This window comes from Salvia miltiorrhiza, chromosome 3 (assembly GCF_028751815.1).
Source record: "Salvia miltiorrhiza cultivar Shanhuang (shh) chromosome 3, IMPLAD_Smil_shh, whole genome shotgun sequence".
Classification (NCBI taxonomy): domain Eukaryota; kingdom Viridiplantae; phylum Streptophyta; class Magnoliopsida; order Lamiales; family Lamiaceae; genus Salvia; species Salvia miltiorrhiza.
Genome location: NC_080389.1, coordinates 56,361,690 through 56,380,864, shown reverse-complemented (window position 1 = coordinate 56,380,864; position 19,175 = coordinate 56,361,690). Strand labels below are relative to the sequence as shown.

The window sequence follows — 19,175 nt, the reverse complement described above, 5'->3', positions numbered from 1 at the left end:
GAGGTGGTCTTAGGTACAATTGGACGTACCGTATAATTGGGTTGCATCCGCATTCAAAATAGTGTCATTTACACGATTTGGGTCAGGATGCGGTTTTGGGACAGGGTACCGATTAGGGTCTGAGTGCAGGTGTAACCCAATTGTATGGTACACCTTGTTATATCCAAGTTTTTGTGTTATTGAATTTGATTACCCGAACTAATTATAAAAATTTTAAGACTGATTTTTAAACTATGTTTGCTTTGCATCATTTTTTTTGAGAACCTTTGCATCATTGATAAGATGTATAATTGAGCATTTTTATCTTTAAGTTGTGATTTTTTCAATAGGATATAAATCAAACAAAATGAACTCAAATGATAAAAATAATAAGAGTGTCGGGACATTCTAAAGTTCTAATCCATCTAAATAACAAAAAAATTAATTTTATTATTTTTATTTGGGAAAAGGTGTAGATAGGCCCTTTAAGTGGTAGCCCTTATAGCGTATAACTCTCCTTACTCACTGTGTGTGCAACTAAACTCCCGAACTCAAAAAAACCGTGCAATTAAGCCCATCTGACCAAACCGCGTTATCCACCGTTAGTCAAACTTTTTTTTTTTTTTTAATTTTATAATACTCTCTCACCTGTTCTTTCCATAACTGAGCAATCTCTCTTTCTCTCTCCTCTGTAAATTCGTCTCTCTCTCTCTCTCCCCTGTAAATCTCACTCTCTCTCTTCGCCTCTCCTCTCCTCTTCAAGCTTTTCCTCCACCCCCTCCGTTCAATTACTATGTCGCCACCCCATGAGCATTCCCCGCATTGGTTGCAAATTTGTCGTCAGGGGTGGCCTCTTCTTGGTGTACCTCCGCAACAAGGAGGAACCCTGGAACCCCATCATCGCCGGCGTCTCCACCGGCGACCTCCTCCAGATGCGCTGCGGCTTTGAATAAGAAGAGCGACGTCAACACAAAGATTTTCGAAAGCTTCGTTTCCCCACCTCTCCCACTTTTGACTTCAATTCATCATAGCTCTTTTTCTTCAAATTTATTTATTTTATCTAATTAGATTTTTAGTGATATGGGGTTTTTTTTTTTATTTCATAAGAAAAAGATTGAAGTTGAAGATGGTGTATTTTCAAATCAATGAGAGAAAAAAAAAATATCCCGTCATCCTCTCCCTTCCACTTTGACCTCTAAGCACCAAACCCCCAAAATAAGAGGGGGCGATCGGGGTTGAGGTTGAGGTGCTCGAGATTGGGAATAAGGGCGAGGTCGGGGTGATGATGCTGGTGAGGTTGTTGTTGGAGAGAGAGAGCAGCTTGAGGGACTGGAGCTTCTCGAGGCCTCGGCTGATCTTGCCGGAGAGGCCGAGGCAGAGCTCGGAGACGCGGGCGTTGTCGGCTGATTTGGTGTTGAGTATCATGGTAGTGGTTGTAGAAATGGCACGGGGATCGAATCCGATGATGCTGACAGGGATTGAGGAAGGATTACCAGTGGGCCCCATATTTTAATTAAAAAATAAAAAAAATTATGGATGACTAACGGTGGATAACGCCGTTTGGTCAGAGGGGCCTAATTGCACGATTTTGAGTTTGGGGGTTTAGTTGCACACACAGTGAGTAAGGGGGGTTATACGCTATAAGGGCTACCACTTAAAGGGCCTATCTGCACATTTTCCCTTATTATTTATCAAGATTAATCCTAAAAAGTAAAAGTAATTTCAATAATGATTTTTTTTAGCGTCTAGAAGTTGAGAAGTAAAGTTTAAATTATTGAAAGGATGATAATTATTGGAAGGTTCGGTAACTACAGTTAGTTTTAAGCCAAACCTAGCGCGTGTGTGGCATGAGCAGCATGCTGGCCTCCATTGGCGTGGAGTAAATGGTCTGTGTTTTATTTTGGATTCTAATTATAAATGGTTTTTCATATAAGTGATAAAAATTAATCATAGAAAAGTATAAGTTCTATCATTTTTAATCAATTTATTGTTTAATTTTCGTATCCAAAATTTTTGTATCACTTATAATATAATAGAGAACTTATAATCATGAAATCAACTTGATCATCAGATTATAAGTTCATAACTGTAGCTCATTTTTGTTTTGGTCCGAACAAATTGACTAATTATTTTTAATTTTATTCTAGTTAGTAAGAGCGGTCTTGAAGTAAAAAAATAGACCCTGGAAGCAAAAAAGGGTATCCTGAGTAATTGCAATAATCGAGTTCATTGATATTCCTGGTATATAGTAGATGCTATCACACATACAATCATACTAAATTTGATGAAATTATTTGATCTTAAAGAAGATCTTCTATAATTTCGCACGTGAGGGTGATATCTTGGTCCTCGGGAGAGCCGCCAACTCCAAATATCGTCCATATATGATCCATACTAAATCTGACCAATTGTCCATCTTACCTCCTCTACATTTGTTGGATCCTGGTGGGATACTAAACTGGTGTATGAAGGGGGGGAGGGGGGGGAGGAATACACCAGTGGGCTATTTTTCTTCGAAAATCAAAACTGAAACTGATGTGAATAGTGAATGGAATATCAGTTTAAGAAAAGGTTCAAGGCTGAGACTGATAATGAGTCAATCAGTTAACTTCAGTGTGAAGAACTGGTCGACAAACTGAAGTTCAGTTTAAGATACAACCTTTCAGTTTTGAAATCATAGTAGTGTTAGAAATCTTACTGACTGTCTTCAGACTTGTCAGTTAGACTGATAACATTTTAGCGGAAGCGATTTGAAATAGCCTTTAGTGAATAGAGTATCAGTTTTAGGGTTTATCCTTTATATTATCAATATTCAGTATATGTCATAATGAGTACACAGATAAGAATTGAAAACTGAAAGTAATAAATAACACAAGTATTTTTACGTGGTTCGGAATACTGATTCCTACGTCCACAGTCAGTAGATCACACCGACAATCGATTAGGCTCGTGCTTGCGAGTGCACATCAAACCTTACAACTGAAAAATTCTTTTCAGTGCCAACACATTGGGTTGGACTTTCTCTTCCTTAGCTTATTGCAGTAAACCACACTGGTGCTAAGTAAATCACACGTCTAGCTTGCGGGTGCTAAACAACCTAGTGTTCAGACAACTGTCGCGAACACTCTCTCAAACACTTTTTTCTCACTCTTGAAAAGGAGTTCGAATTCCAACTAGGATTACTGAGAACACTATCTCAGTAATCAATTTCTAAGCTAAAGATTTAAGTGTATATGCCTAAGAAAACTAAGAGAATGTATGTTATCAGGTAGACTGATAGTTACAACAGTGGGTATTCTCTTATTTGATTCAAACTGAATGAAGTGTAAATGCTGAGTCTTGAGTTCGACAGAGCTTCAGCTTATGCGTTGAATCGATAAAGAATGAGATTGATCCTTGAGCTCTATTTATAGGTAGCGTCTTGGGAAAGTCCGTTGGAGAAGGTTTGTCTTCAATTTTCTGCCGTTGTGACTCAGATTTAAATTAGGGCTAAGGTCCTCAGTCTTCGTCCTCTATAATCTGAAAGAAGGTACCATCATTTCTTCAGTAGGTGAGGGTGCTGCAGAGTAAAGCAACACGAAAGGGGAAACTCCGTATTCTGAAGGACGATTCTGCAGATCTTCGCATTAAATGCAGTTGTACCTGCTTACTTTCTATGTGGCTTCCTTCAAAGCAAATAAGACATCCTTAAACTAAGAAACAGTTTGGGACAGAGAATAAGTCCGAGGTTTTGACTGATACTTTATTTCAGTATCAGTGTCCGCTTTATCTGACATGGCAAGTATCAGTGTTTTCCTAACACTGATATTCCAGTATGCGTGTCCTTCAGTATGAGTCAGCAGTCTTGAGTCTTGGTCTTCAGTTTTGACTAGAACTTCAGTCTCCAGTCTTCGATCTTCAATCTTCGGAACTTCGGTCTTTAGTCTTCAGTTCTTTGGCTCTTCAATCTTCAGACTTCAGTTCTTCGACTCTCCAGTCTTCATACTTCAGTTATTCAATTTTCAGTCTTCGATCTTCAGTTTAACTAAAAACATGAACTCTAACACTTGAGGATATTTCTATTAATTTTCCAATGATATTCTTGACAGCCATGTTTTGGTCCTCTTCCTAATTGCCACAACATGTGCGTTCTTGTTAGCAAGAATTGACTCCATATATAATGTCAAGGTATTGATAGTGCGGTGTGAAATGTGAATGAGATCATCTTAAATTGCGGGCGGCGGAGAAGATTTTCGTGCATCATTCACAAACGAGAATGCTTCAAATTGGCCAATCAAAGGAAATCATTATAATGGGTTTGAAGACAGTGATATCGCATCTTTTATTTTTATTTAAATAATCCTTTTTTAGTGTTTTTTTACTAAAAAAAAAAACCTTATGTAGTGGTATTTTAATAAACTATTTTTTTATTTTTTATTTTTAAGTTTGTTACACCAAAAAAAGGAAAAAGACTCTAGGCCCTAGGTGACTCGAACCCCCGACTTATTGATTGAAGAAAAAACGTCTTACCAACAGATTATGCTTCATCGTCAAGTATTTTAATAAACCATTAAACCCTAATATATTTTTCTGCATAGAGTATAAGCACTCTTATATTATTATTAATTGAGGGGGGATACATCTTTTTATTAAGTCAAGAGATCAACTCTTACAATATCTTTCAACTAAACCGAAAAGCACTCAGATTGTTTTGTGTCATTTAATCAAATCCTTACATAACTAGATTGCAAAATATGCTCATATTGAATAGAATGTTGCCTCATGTTTAAATGGACGATGGACCATAGAGCGATAGACTTGGATACTATAAGATTATAATTAAATTTCATTACTCTCTCTAGTGTCAGAATTTTGGATTGGGTTAAATTTCAATACCATCAAATTAGTGATGACTTTAGTGACAATTCAAAAATTAATCTGTCCAATTTGTAATTCAGATCAAATCTATTAATGTATATGTGGCTGACATATCATCATTCGTATTAGGATTATTAATTTAAAATACATGAATTTCGCTTTCATTTTGATTTTGCACGTGACTTTTAAATAATATTTTCGTGATACACAAATTTTACATTATTTGTAATTTTATCCTGATTTCACTTTTCGGCAAAATTTAAATTGACTTAAAAAATAATTGCATGAATTTCGCTTTCATTTTGATTTTGCACTTGACTTTTAAATAATATTTTCATGCTACACAAATTTTACATTATTTGTAATTTTATCCTGAATTCACTTTCCCACAAAATTTAAATTGGCTTAAAAAATAATTGCATGATTTGGAAAACGTAAAATGACTTCGTTGGTTTTAAAAAAAAATGTGCATGACATTGTGTCTTATTAGATATTATGGAAAGATATATTAGCGAAATAGTTAGTGAGTTAGTTGTGCTGATGTGGCATTAGTTAGTTAGATAAGTTAAGTTGTTAAAACAGCTTTTGTAAACAGATTTTGTAACTGCTCTATAAATAGAGCTCGAATAGTGGAATGGAGTTGAGTTTTTTCTCATCATTTTCATGTCTCAGTTTACATTCAATATGGTATCGAGCTCATAATTTTTCGATCCAAATTTTTTTCTCTATGATGATTCCGCATTCTCTTCAAATCTCCATTCCACATCATGACGTCAAATACACAAAATTCATCTCCACTTCCTCAAATGCATCTAATCAGCCTCACATTAGATAGAAACAACTACAATTTTTGGAAAATTCAAGTCATTTCAACCGCTCGTGCCTACGGATTTGAAGATATTTTTCTTCAACACAAAGCACCTGCACAATTTCTGGAATCTCAGTCTACAGAAAGTGTCTCAAATCCATACTACATTACCTGGCTGCGCAGAGACCAGTTCATGTTTAGCTGGCTTTTATCTTCCATATCTCCACAAATGTTGGGGTATATTGGACGCTGCTCAACCGCTGCTCAGATCTGGAGCACGTTTGAAACCTTGTTTCATATAATAAGCTTTTTAGTCCTCCTACTACTGAGGCTTCTTGATGCAGCCCAAGGTTCGTCGTTGAAGAAGCAAGAGTTGGCAAGAAGCTTTTTGGAGATGGTGGAGTTGGCACGTTGGATAGCCCATGTTTATGTTTATTTTTGATTTATTTGCTTTTGGGCCGAAGTTGGAAGACCTTATTTATTTTATTTTCAGCTTTGTTATTTTAGAGCCCAATAGTCTAGCTTATTGGGTATTTTCGAATTTTAAGAGTAAGGGCCTTGTTTGGCTCATTAGGGTTTTATTTAAAGTTGTTTCCTTATTAGACTAGGTTTAATTTTTGCCTATATATAGGGCTTTTATGTGTTGGCCGAATTTGAACATTATTATTTATCAAAACTGTGAGTTTTTATTTCTCTCTTGAGAGTTTCGAATTCCTCTTGAATATTCCAAGAGAATTCATCTATCGGCGTAACGACGAGTCAACCAACCCTCGTCGGGTGTCATTCATCGTCCCCTAGTTGCTGCGTCAACGTCACGTTGGGGTATAGGGATTCCATCGCCTATATCATTTTGTGGGTTAGATTAAGAGGTTTTGGGATCTTCCATCATCTATCGTTCGTTAGTTCGTTCTTCAGTCTTCCGCTAGCGTGTTCGTTTGAACGATCCGGCAAGGATCGTATCATTAATGCGCTCCAACAAACACTATTTCAATTTGAACCCTTACCAATTCCACTTGTAGGCATTATCTTTCTTTGACATATCTTTCTTTCAATTTGAACCCTGTTCTACTGAGGCTTCTCCATCAAACACTATTTCACTCACATTCTCTTACCAAATTCCACTACCAACTCCTCTACTCTCTCCTGACACATCACTTTCTAATACCTCGAGTAGTCTCCAGTTATCTCTACTTCTCAATCTACTGCTCCTCATAGATCACCACACTAGTCTCCTCATATATCCCCACATCAGTCACCACATATATCTCCACATCCATCTTCCACATCTTCTGCCAGTCCAACACCTTCACCTTCACCATCTCCACCACCACCTCCTCCTCCTCCCCAAAATACGCATCACATGGCCACAAGATCCAAAGCAGGTATCTTTAAACCAAAAGTTTATATAGCCACTTCCAGCCTTCCTCCCACAAAGATATTTATTTCCACACTAAATTCTGGTTCTGGTTCAGTTGGTGTTCATATCACATCTGATCTTTCATCTGCTAAGTTCACAGAGCCTCTCTCTGATTCAGAAGCCCTTGCAAATCCTCTCTGGTACAAAGTGATGTGTGTATTTTAGCTACTTAGTTTGGTGTGTGTTTCGCCATGATTTTATATGATTTTACATTGTTTGTGACATTTTGGCGCATGAATTAGATGGAATGGAGATGGATGCTAGTAGATATCAAGAAATAGTGGAAGTCGAGTTTTTGATGAAGAAAGCGTTGATTTATGAAGGAGCTTAGAGATTGAGCTTGGAAACAATTATTCTTTTTTTTTATTAAGCTCAAAATTCATGTTTTAATTATGTGTTAGGGGTCGAAGCCCAATTGTGGGGGTGATTAGGTGGCCTTACTAAGGGATTCTTAATTCCCTAAATTTTATCTCCCCACTTAGCCGCCTTTTTAGACTAGATATATATACTAGTTGACTTTGTTTTAGGAGGCACTTTTTGATTCCTTAATTGTTAGCTTTTCACGTTTTGCTATAGCTTTACATAGGTTGATTACTCTTAGTTTACTTGAATTGTGTGGCTGGAATTAAGCAAGACAGACGAGTTTTTTGTGATTCCATTGTGGTGATCGAGTTTAATTTAATTCTATTTTATTTAGTTTAATTTTTCGTAGTCATTTAATTGCAATTATTTGTTTACTGTGTTTGATTATTTTCATGTTTACTTTTATTTATTTGATTGTTTTTATTTCAATTATGAGTAGCTAAACCTTTAATTCGGCGAGAATAATGAAACACTAATTTATCAATCTGTGAGACCTAATTGGTTTTAAAATTGGTTCCTATTGATTTCGATTTATTCCTAGGGTTTAAAGATAATTCTGATTTTATTTAAGTCTGATCAACTAATTAGATTAAATTGGATTATAGTCAATTAGCACCTCCAATCCGTAATTATTGGAATATGGCTGATTAGTGATAAAGCTACCGTGATCGTAGTAGGAATAAATTGGTGGATTAATTATTACTAGCGTATCTAGGATAATTGATCTAAATTGGGTTCCTTTATCTTAATGCTATTAGAATATTAAATCTAGATCTGGCGTCTCCAGCTAGGTTATATTTTAATAAGGAAAATAAGCAGGTCTGACGTCTCCAGCTGTTTATCAAAACAATAAGTAGGAATTGGGATACGTCTGTTGCGTTTCACGGTATCCTATAATTGGTTGGTTGATAGGGATTAATTAAACTTTGCGTCGATGATCAGAGCTTTGAATTAGTGTGGATTTATTCAAGCCGAGTTACTTCTTTATTGATTAATTTCTAGATTCTTATTTGATTTATTGCTTTCTTAGTTATAATTAATTTTCTCAAAATTTAGGCGTGGTGACATCACCAAAAATTATAGATTTTAGAGAATTGAATAATTTTACCTGCTCTCTGTGGGATCGACCCTGCTTGTCATTATACTAATTAGTTCTTGATAATTCTGCAGGAATTATTTGGTGGAAAACGTAGTCCACCAAATTGGGCGGTGATTAGGCGGCCTTACTAAGGGATTCTTAATTCCCTAAATTTTATCTCCCCATTTAGCCGCCTTTTTAGACTAGATATATATACTAGTTGACTTTGTTTTAGGAGGCACTTTTTGATTCCTTAATTGTTAGCTTTTCACGTTTTGCTATAGCTTTACAAGGCCATGGCTACTGAAATAGAAGCAAACTCAAAGATACTTGGGATATTGTTCCTCCAAATTTAAATGTGAATCCTATTGACTGTAAGTGGGTTTATAGGGTAAAATTGTTTGCAGATGATACTCTTGATAAGCTAAAAGCTCGACTTGTAGCAAAGGGGTTCCAACTTCCAACAGTTGGCAAGTTTGGATTTTTTGGAGACCTTCAGCCCTGTTGTCAAGCCTGTATCAGTAAGGCTATAATTTTCTTTGGCAGCAACATTTCAGTGGGATATTCAGCATATTGATATAAACAATACATTTTCAAATGGAACTCTTGATAGGCCAGTTTATATGAAGCAACCTCCAGGGTTTGAAGATCCAAATCATCCACAGTGGATTTGCAAACTCAAGAAATCCCTATATGGTCTAAAACAAGCACGTCGGGCTTGGTATGAAAGACTCAAGGAACATCTTTTGAGGTATGGATTCCAGTTTTCTACTTCTGATCATTCATTCATATGAGGAAAATAGGAAAATTGTACTTGTGCTTGTCTATGTTGATGACATATTAATTACTGGGGGAAGATTCTGCTATGGTTGATACTTTTATTCAGACTTTGGCCCAAGAGTTTGCACTAAAAACTCTAGGAAGTGTATCTTTATTTTTAGGCATTGAGGTTCGAAAGAAAGCTCATGATTATTTCCTCTCACAAAACAAGTATATTAGAGACTTTTTGGCCAAATCAAATCTAATGAACAACAAGCCACAGCCTTCCCCATATGATACAGTTACCAAACTTCATAAGAGTAATCTTAAATATGGTAATCGAGAGAAGCTAGGTTGAGAAAGAACAACATGATAGAAAATGTAGAGAGAATTGGTAATGTCTCTGATATATTTCTTTAGATTACAATGCACCCTTTTATAGTGTAAGGGTGAATCAAATGTCCAACTACAATCTCTTAAAATCAAATACAATCTCTTAAAATCAAAAGCTAAAGATTTTATCGTTGAATTATTATTCATGATCTTTGAATAATAATCTTTGACTTATGCAGATGGTTATTTTCAACACTCCCCCTCAAGTTGAGTAATGGCATTTCCGATACTTAACTTGTCTAGAACTTCTCTGAAGACTTTTGTGTTTACAGCCTTAGTCAATATGTCAGCCAACTGTTCATCCGATCGTATGAAAGGAAGTTCAATGATCCCACTATCGAGCTTCTCTTTGATGAAATGCCGATCGATCTCCACGTGTTTGGTTCTGTCGTGTTGTACGGGATTTTCAGATATACTAATCGCAGCTTTATTGTCACAGAAGAGCCGACTTCCCCTTCTTGGAGGAAAGCCAATCTCTGTGAGCAATCTCCGAAGCCACAGGATTTCAGTTATCCCACTTTTTACTCCTCTGAATTCTGCCTCTGCACTTGATAGGGCCACTACTTTCTGTTTTTTGCTTCTCCATGTGACCAAGTTTCCTCCAACGAAGGTAAAATATCCGGCGGTAGATTTCCTATCATTTGGGTTACTGGCCCAATCTGCGTCTGTAAACCCATCAACTTCCAAATCTTCCTTTTTTTCAAGCAAAATCCCATAATCAGTGGTTCCTTTCAGATACCGGACAATTCTCAAAGCTGCCTCCATATGCTCCTTCTGGGGTTTGTGCATAAACTGACTTACTATTCCAACTGCATATGTGATGTCGGGCCGTGTATGGGAGAGATAGATGAGTTTCCCAACAAGGCGCTGGTATTTTCCTTGATCTGTTAAGTCAGCTCCCTCAACAATTGTTAATCCATGATTTATCACAATCGGTGTTTCTGCAGGTTTACACTCGAGTAGCTCAGTTTCTGCAAGTAAGTCAAGGACATACTTTCTTTGTCTCAGGAAGATTCTCTTTTTCGACCTTAAAATCTCAATTCCAAGGAAGTACTTCAGAGATCCAAGGTCTTTCATTTCAAATTCCAGGAACAAGTTTTTCTTCAGGTTTACTATCTCTTCAACATCGTCTCCTGTGATAATCATGTCATCAACATAAATGATTAAACATGTTACCTTTCCTTCTCTTCGTTTCACGAATAATGTATGATCAGAGTTACTCTGTTTATAACCATTTTTTGCCATAGCTAAACAGAATCTCCCGAACCATACTCTGGGCGATTGCTTCAATCCCTAGAGTGTCTTCTTTAGCCTGCACACTTGACCTGCCTCGAACTCTTCGGAATAACCTGGGGGAACTTCCATATATATCTCTGCATTGTCATCCAATTCTCCATGTAGGAAGGCATTAGTTACATCCAACTGATGCAAAGGCCAATCCTTGCATGCTGCTACTGAGAGAAGTGTTCTTACTGTGTTCATCTTGGCCACTGGTGAGAATGTTTCTTCATAGTCTATCCCGTAGGTCTGAGTGTATCCTTTTGCAACCAACCTAGCTTTGTACCTCTCGATTGAACCATCTGCTCGCCTTTTGATTGAAAAAACCCATCTGCATCCCACTGGCCTCTTTCCTTCTGGCAGCACACATCTTTCCCATGTCCCATTCTTAATTAGTGCATCCATTTCCTTCTTCATGGCATCCCTCCAATGTTTATGTCTCCTTGCCTCTTCTACTGTCTGGGGTACATCCTCCTCTTCATAAAGAGCTGCTTCAAAGGCCCGTGCCATCTCTGTGAGTTGTCCTTGGGCAAGGTTGGCAATCGAGTACCTAGTCTTCCGTCCCTGCCAGTCTGGAGAGTATCGCTTTGGTGGTTTTCCCATTGTACTTCGGGGAGGCAATGTGTACTGATCTGTGGCACCTGCTAACTCAGTACGTTCATCATCTTCATCCGTATCCCTTCCAGTTTCTGTGTCAGTGTCTTCATCCCTCTGTTCCTCAATGTTAGTATTAACTTGAGAACTATTGAGATTACTTACCTCAGGATTTGAAGATGGGGTTGATAGTGGGATCGACTCGCTGGACATCTCGAACTGAACCTGTGTTGTAGATGTCTCGGCGGGTGTGCTAACCTTCTCTGTTGGACCAACGTCTGGCACAGAACCTGGCAATGACACTGAGCTAGTTTGAGACGGATGAGAAGGTGGGGAAGGAAGGGTTGTTTGGACAGTGGATGGCGTATGGAGCCAACTTAGGGAGTCGACAATCTCCTTTTTCTCCCCCTGACTCCCATGTTGGTGGAAAAAATATTCTGTTTCAACGAAGTCACAGTTTATGGTAGTGTATAGGTGATTAGCTACAGGATCATAACATCTATACCCCTTCTGATTTTTGCCATACCCCAGGAAAACACACTTAACAGCATTTGGTGAGAACTTTGTACGATTTTGTTTAGGGATATGAACATAAACGGTGCATCCAAAAATTCTGGGTTCCAGTGTGAGGGATGAGGGTATTTCAGAGTGAGTAGCTAGGAACTCAAGGGGTGGTTTAAAGTTTAGGATATGAGTTGGCAGTCGATTCAAGAGGTAAACAGAGGTAGCTACGGCTTCGGGCCAGTAAGATTTAGGGACTTGGGAGTCGATGATAAGGGCTCTAGTCATCTCTAAAATGATCCTATTTTTCCGTTCAGCTACCCCATTCTGTTCAGGTGTGTAAGGACATGTTGTTTGGTGGACAAGGCCTTTTTCAGTGAAAATTTGTGGGATAAAGACGGGATATATAAGCAGTTTGGAAGACATAATTCAGAGGATAATTTAATAGTTCCAGCTCCTTCTACATATGCTAAATTTCCACTAGCAATTTTAACATATTTTTTCTGGGTAGGAAAAATTTCCATAAAATCCGAGGCATCAAAGGACATAGTATCTGTGGCTCCACAATCAAAAATCCAATGGTAGTCTTTATCTGGTGTTCCAGAATTAGAGGAGGATACTGCTAAGGTCTGAACAAAATAAGAGCTGTGAATGAGTGAGGGGTTTAAAAGGTATAACCCCTCATTACCTTCCCCTTCGTGAACCCTAGCCGCCAGGGCACCTCTCTCCTCGTTAATGCGCGTCTGTGGCGGTGGTGGTCTGACGTTGCCTGCCGGAGTTCCGGCGTTGGCGGCTCGTGTATCACCGCCTGACCACGCCCCGCCAGTCGTTGCAGCAGACACGATTGACGTCGGTCTTGTGCCGCTGACCGCCACCGTCGCTTGTCCATTCGGGCTCCACGGTTGATTCCGATTTTTGGACGCAGCTCTTGATTTCTTCATTTCGTCCCACCATTCGGGAAATCCGATGAGTAAGAAACATCCCTCCTTGGTATGTTTTTTACCTCCACAGTGTGTGCAAACGAGTTTGCTCTTGTCGATTTCCCCTTTCCTGTTGTTCCAGGTTTGATTTCCTTGCTGTGGTCGATTGGAGAGCGGTGGTGGTCGGCTGTGGTTGACCGCGGCGAGTCCGGACCCGATTCCTACGATCGGCGATTCAGAGGATTTGAGGATTTGTTTGAGGAATTCTGCAAATTGTGCAGCAAATTCCATCGGGAAATTTGGTGGGGTGTGGCTAGTTTTTTCTGTGTCTGAAGTTTCTTGTTCTGACATGGTTTGGTTTGATGTTGAGCAAATTTGTAGGGGAGGAAAAAATATACAGTGCTGAACAGTAACTTGAACAGTACTGCCACGTCACAGTAACTTGAACAGTATCTGCCACGTCACCTTGAACAGTACTGCCACGTCACCTTGAACAGTAACTTGAACAGTACTTGAACAATAACTTTACTATTCACCTTCTCTCCCAACCCTTCACCTGCTCCTCTCTCTCTCTAGATTGAAGAAAATTTTTTTCTGCTTTGGTTTGGTGTGTAGTAAATTTGTAGGGTTCTTTTTGGTGGTTAACCTGCTCTGATACCATCTTAAATATGGTAATCGAGAGAAGCTAGGTTGAGAAAGAACAACATGATAGAGAATGTAGAGAGAATTGGTAATGTCTCTGATATATTTCTTTAGATTACAATGCACCCTTTTATAGTGTAAGGGTGAATCAAATGTCCAACTACAATCTCTTAAAATCAAATACAATCTCTTAAAATCAAAAGCTAAAGATTTTATCGTTGAATTATTATTCATGATCTTTGAATAATAATCTTTGACTTATGCAGATGGTTATTTTCAACAAGTAATAGTCCTCTATTCTCACAGCCTACTCTATATCGCAGCATCATAGGTGTTCTTCAGTACTTAACTATAACAAGGCCATATATCTCATTTATGGTCAACAAGCTTAGTCAGTTTCTTCAGTCGCATACTGAACTTCAATGGAAGGCATGCAAACGTCTACTTCGGTATCTCAAGGGAACTCTTCATTATTCGCTGAAGTTCACTTCGTCTCCATATCTTCATCTCACTGCTTATTCAGATGCTGACCAGGCAGGCTCTATCGATGACAGAAAATCTACAGGTGGATATTTTGTATTTCTTGGCTCTAACCTACTTTCCTGGAGTTCTAAGAAGCAAAGCATTGTCTCCCGCAGCTCAACTGAGGCCGAGTACAGATCTCTTGCTGACACTTTCATGGAGTTGGTCTGGATCACATCTCTTCTCGAAGAAATTGGTTATCATTTTCATCAACTTCCAGTAATTTGGTGTGACAGTCGTAGTGCAACTGCCATGGCCTCCAACCCTGTTCTACATGCCCGCACTAAACACATCGAGATTGATGTTATCTTTGTCCGCGACAAAGTACTAAAGAAGGAGTTAGACGTCCCTCATCTTCCTGCTGATGACCAGCTCGCGGATATTCTCACTAAACCAGTATCTTCGCTAAATTTCCAAAGAGTTTGTAATAAACTTCCCTTTGACAAAGGGTAGTCCAGTTGGTGTGAGGGTTGTATTAGATATTATGGAAAGATTAGCGAAATAGTTAGTGAGTTAGTTGTGCTGATGTGGCATTAGTTAGTTAGATAAGTTAAGTTGTTAAAACAACTTTTGTAAACAGATCTTGTAAATGCTCTATAAATAGAGCTCGAATAGTGGAATGGAGTTGAGTTTTTTCTCACCATTTTCATGTCTCAGTTTACATTCAATATGTCTACACTGACAATTCTGCCTGTGAAGTCATCTTCAAATTATCAAAAAATAAAATTATGAGATAATTAAACAGGATTAATTATGAATATCACCATAATTTTTATGAAATTGTTGAAGCAATTATGAGGGGTAATGACTATTAAGGAGAATTTGAGAAAGGGTCCCAATTCACGTCATTGCAATGCAGAGGGTTATTTCTTAAAGTTTTCATGGAAGCCTTATTCGCACGAGGTGATATTATTTGTGAAACTATTGCTGTGAAAAAAGCAACGAAAGTAAATATGAAAATTAAGAGGCTGGAAATAAGGTAATAAGAAAGAGAGGAAAAAGTGAACATAACAATCAACCATAGAGCAAATTCCTTCAATGTTCATTTTCTCCAATTCTGAAACGTGATACATCTTGTAAATTTACATTTGATTGGTAAGAAATGGGTTGACGAAGGGAGAGAGAAAATTGGATGGTTTTTTGTCTTTTGTAAAGGCTATCATGTTTCTGCGTACTTGCACTAAATGGGGCTACAGAGATGAAAATAGGAACAATATTGTAATTTTATTAATATTTTTATTTTATTTTTAAATAAGGAGCTATAGTGAGTAATGTGGGGACTCTGTTTAGAAATTAGAATCACCAAATGAAGATGGTCTGTTCCACACATTAATTAGAAATGAAACGCGGTCGTAAAGCCCTAGTTTATGTTTTTGGGCTTTAAATGCATTTGCAATGCTCATAACTGCTTTCAAAATACGCCTAACTTTCATAACGGCACATCAATCCTATCATATCCTAAACATCATTTTTTTTTTCTTCTAAAATTTTCAATCTCACATCAACTTTTTATAAAACATCATGAAATGAAAGTTTATAGGAGTATTATTATTATTATCCCAATCAAACATTAATATTTAATTGACGAAAGTGGTTGAGCCTTAAGATTAATACATTTCAAATATTGTACCACCAATTTAATTAGGTCAAATTAAATGAATTAAAAAATAGTTTATATAAAGACAATTTCATATGTTATGACCCTAAAAGTAATACTCCTTCCGTCCACCAAAAATGGGGCACATTCTTTAGGCACGAGTTTGAATAAAATGAGTGATTAGTGGAAAAAAAGGTTTCACCATTGTATGAAATGAGTAGTTGAAATTGAATTAAATGTGATTTTTTTTTAAATAAGGGATATTTGTAAAGATAAAATATAAGGAAAATAGGTGGGCTCATGTATTAAAAAGGAAAATGCTCTATTTTTCATAAACGCCAAATATAGTAATTATATCCCATTTTTGGTGGACGGTTGGAGTAGTATAAAGAAATTATAAATAATAATGTAATTTTTTTCGTCGAATTTAAACCAATAATGAATGAAACGAAATTACAAGCACACAATTTCCTTGAATAGGAACTCCTTTTGACCGCTTAACTTAATTTCCTTGAATAGGAACTCCTTTTGACCTCTTAACTTAATTACTTAATATGCTTAAAGAAATGGACGTGCAAAATCTGATTAATTTTACTTTCCACTTATAACGAAGAGAAACAAAGATAATTCCTCCATTCACCAAAATGTGGTCTTTTATTATTTTAATTCATCCATAATAGCAGCTATTTGAGGCTTAACAGGAGGAGATAAGACATCAGAAGGAGGAGATAAGATAGAAAGACGAGCATTACTGACAGAAAATTTCATCGGTAATCGTCCAATGTGTTGTAATGGCGTTTCTATATTTTATTCAGATTCAGTTCTACAAATTTTCAACGAACAAGATAAAATAACATAATCTACATTTTCAAGCATTGAATTATACGACGCATTGATTATCTCATTAGAAAGAATCATCGTTCATTATTGACAAAATATACATTAATTACAAAAGACTTCTTTTCATTTCTTTGACATCCTTTGACCCTCACACTTTCTATTTCTTTTGTAATTGCCCTTCAAGATATGATGGAATCAATCTATGTCCAGATTTAGTCAATTTCTGTACACTATTGCCTAAAAAAAATGCAATAAAACACCTTAATTGCACAAGATTTCATAGATATATACTATTTATATAATCGTATAAAAACATTAATGCAATATTACTAGTACTTTTTTTTGAGTAGAAACAAACACAACAAACTCATATATAAAGGCTGTGACAATCATCTCAATATCATGTCCAAGACCATCAAAATGTGCAGTTACACAAAATCCCATGTTAGTACCATCACACACAGTTGATGATTAATTCCTTGTTTCATTTCAAAACTATATTTAACTTAATTTTTTTCTAATACTGAACAGGTTATGGAGAAAGTGTTGGGCTGCATTCTACTAGGAATGCTGTTTCTGAATACAGCAGAATCCGGAAATGACAATTCTGTGAAAGAGCAAATCCCATATTCGGCAATAAACTGTCGCAAACACAGTGCATATTTGACAGATTTCGGAGGCAAAGGAGATGGAAAAACTTTAAACACAGCAGCATTTAAGGCAGCCATTGCTAACCTGAGCAAGCTTGCATCCGACGGTGGGGCGTTGCTCGTCGTTCCCCCCGGGAAATGGCTGACCGGCTCCTTCAATCTAGCTAGCCATTTCACTTTATATATACACCAAAAGGCTGTTATCCTTGCATCGCAGGTTGTACCTCTGGCTCTTGCATTGTTTGTTATGCACTATAATCTTGTTGTTAATTGAATAATTATTACAGGAAGAGTCGGATTTTCCTCTGATCGATCCGTTGCCGTCGTATGGACAAGGAAGAGAGGCTCAGGGCAAAAGGTTTTCCAGTCTCATTGTTGGCACCAATCTTACCGATGTTGTAATAACAGGTATTCAGTTGCTGCTAGAGCCATCCATCCATTTTGTTATAGCAAAACCAAATTATACTCATCATTACTTATTCATTGTTACAATGCACAAACAATATGTAGTTTTTCATAAAGGGCAAAATAATTTGGACATTCACCTAATAAATTATTAGTTTCGCCAACATTGTCTATTGTAGCACGCTGGAAGACAACGAACTTTTCTCTATGACCGCCTTAAATAGACGACGACTATGCTATAGTGTTGTCTATACTCATATTAGACAACGATATGTTCGTTCTCGCTGATAGACAACGACTATGCTATGTCATCTATAAGCTGTGAATTGTTGTAGTGTGTTCTTGAACGTTTGTAGGTACAATTTATCTTTACTAAATGAAAGCAAGTATTTTTCACTATTAATTAATTATTCAAAAATTTGATATGTTGTTTTAGGAGGGAATGGAACAATCGACGGACAGGGCGCAATCTGGTGGCAAAAATTCAAAGCTAAAAAGCTGAAAAACACAAGGCCTTACTTGATTGAAATCTTGCATTCGGAGCAAGTCCAGATTTCCGATCTCACCTTGACCAACTCCCCTTCGTGGCATGTCCACCCCACTTACTGCACCAACGTCACCATCGAGAGACTAACAATCCTCGCCCCCATTGATGTCCCAAACACCGACGGCATCAACCCCGATTCATGCACCGACACGCGCATACTCGACTCCTACGTGGTCTCCGGCGACGACTGCATCGCCGTGAAAAGCGGGTGGGATCAATACGGCATCAAATACGGCATGCCGACGCAGCGCCTCAGCATCAAGCGATTCACGTGCATCTCCCCCGACAGCGCCGTCATCGCCCTCGGCAGCGAGATGTCCGGCGGCATCCGCGACGTCCGAGCCGACGAGATCTACGCCCTCAACTCGCAGTCCGGGGTGAGGATCAAGACGGGGATCGGGAGGGGAGGCTACGTCAAGGACATCTACGTCAGGAACATGAACATGAACACCATGAAGTACGTCTTCTGGATGAACGGCGACTACGGGTCCCACCCCGACCCCGGCTACGACCCCAAGGCGCTGCCGGAGATCACCAACATCAATTACAGAGACATGGTTGCCAAGAATGTGTCCATCGTTGGAGCTCTCGCTGGGATCAAGGGTGATCCTTTCACTAATATCTGTATCTCCAATGTGACGGTGGAGTTGGCGGCGAAGAAGATGGGGGAGGAGAAGGCGAAGAAGCTGCCGTGGAACTGCACCGATGTTGGAGGCGTGACGAGCAGAGTGACGCCTAAGGCTTGTGATCTGTTGCCGGAGAAACAAGTGGACTGCGCCTACCCTACTGATACGCTGCCTATTGATCTCCTTCAGTTGCGCAAATGTTTTGTTGATGTTTAAATTGTTGTCGTTCATCATTTTCATCTTTATTTCATGTAGCTGAAATATAAAGTGTATTCAATCATCCTATGTCAGAATTGAAATAATAGGGAATTTTACAATTTACTCCCTCCGTCCCTGAAATAAGTTCATCTTTTTCCATTTTGGGACGTCTCCCAAATAAGTTCCTCTTTCTTTCTTTCT

The 19,175-nt window shown here is 38.1% G+C and overlaps 2 protein-coding genes across 4 annotated transcripts; both read left to right on the top strand.

Annotated features, from left to right (window-relative positions):
* Positions 1–9,733: 9,733 nt before the first annotated feature.
* LOC131014599 (uncharacterized) lies at positions 9,734–10,595 on the top strand. 3 transcript variants are annotated; one of them, XM_057942618.1, is made up of 3 exons: positions 9,734–10,132; positions 10,210–10,264; positions 10,390–10,595. In XM_057942618.1, exons 1-3 carry the CDS (start codon positions 9,869–9,871, stop codon positions 10,443–10,445), a joined length of 375 nt encoding a protein of 124 aa, XP_057798601.1. In that variant the 5' UTR covers positions 9,734–9,868; the 3' UTR covers positions 10,446–10,595. The 3 variants fall into 3 exon arrangements, with proteins under 3 accessions (XP_057798601.1, XP_057798599.1, XP_057798600.1); XM_057942616.1 differs by having other exon boundaries at positions 10,210–10,595; XM_057942617.1 differs by having other exon boundaries at positions 9,734–10,264.
* Positions 10,596–16,268: 5,673 nt separating this feature from the next.
* LOC131014595 (probable polygalacturonase) lies at positions 16,269–19,097 on the top strand. Its single transcript, XM_057942610.1, has 4 exons — positions 16,269–16,478; positions 17,080–17,415; positions 17,486–17,606; positions 18,040–19,097. The coding sequence occupies exons 2-4, from the start codon at positions 17,083–17,085 to the stop codon at positions 18,990–18,992; spliced, it is 1,407 nt and encodes a 468-aa protein (XP_057798593.1). The 5' UTR covers positions 16,269–16,478; positions 17,080–17,082; the 3' UTR covers positions 18,993–19,097.
* Positions 19,098–19,175: the final 78 nt, after the last annotated feature.

Excerpts from the sequence above, each read along its gene's own strand:
- LOC131014599 (XM_057942616.1), top strand. The coding sequence starts at position 9,869 with ATGGCATTTCCGATACTTAACTTGTCTAGAACTTCTCTGAAGACTTTT. Across the intron at positions 10,133-10,209 it reads TTGGAGGAAAGCCAATCTCT|GGCCACTACTTTCTGTTTTT; the intron begins GTGAGCAATCTC and ends TGCACTTGATAG.
- LOC131014595 (XM_057942610.1), top strand. The coding sequence starts at position 17,083 with ATGGAGAAAGTGTTGGGCTGCATTCTACTAGGAATGCTGTTTCTGAAT. Across the intron at positions 17,416-17,485 it reads CTGTTATCCTTGCATCGCAG|GAAGAGTCGGATTTTCCTCT; the intron begins GTTGTACCTCTG and ends TAATTATTACAG. Across the intron at positions 17,607-18,039 it reads TACCGATGTTGTAATAACAG|GAGGGAATGGAACAATCGAC; the intron begins GTATTCAGTTGC and ends ATGTTGTTTTAG.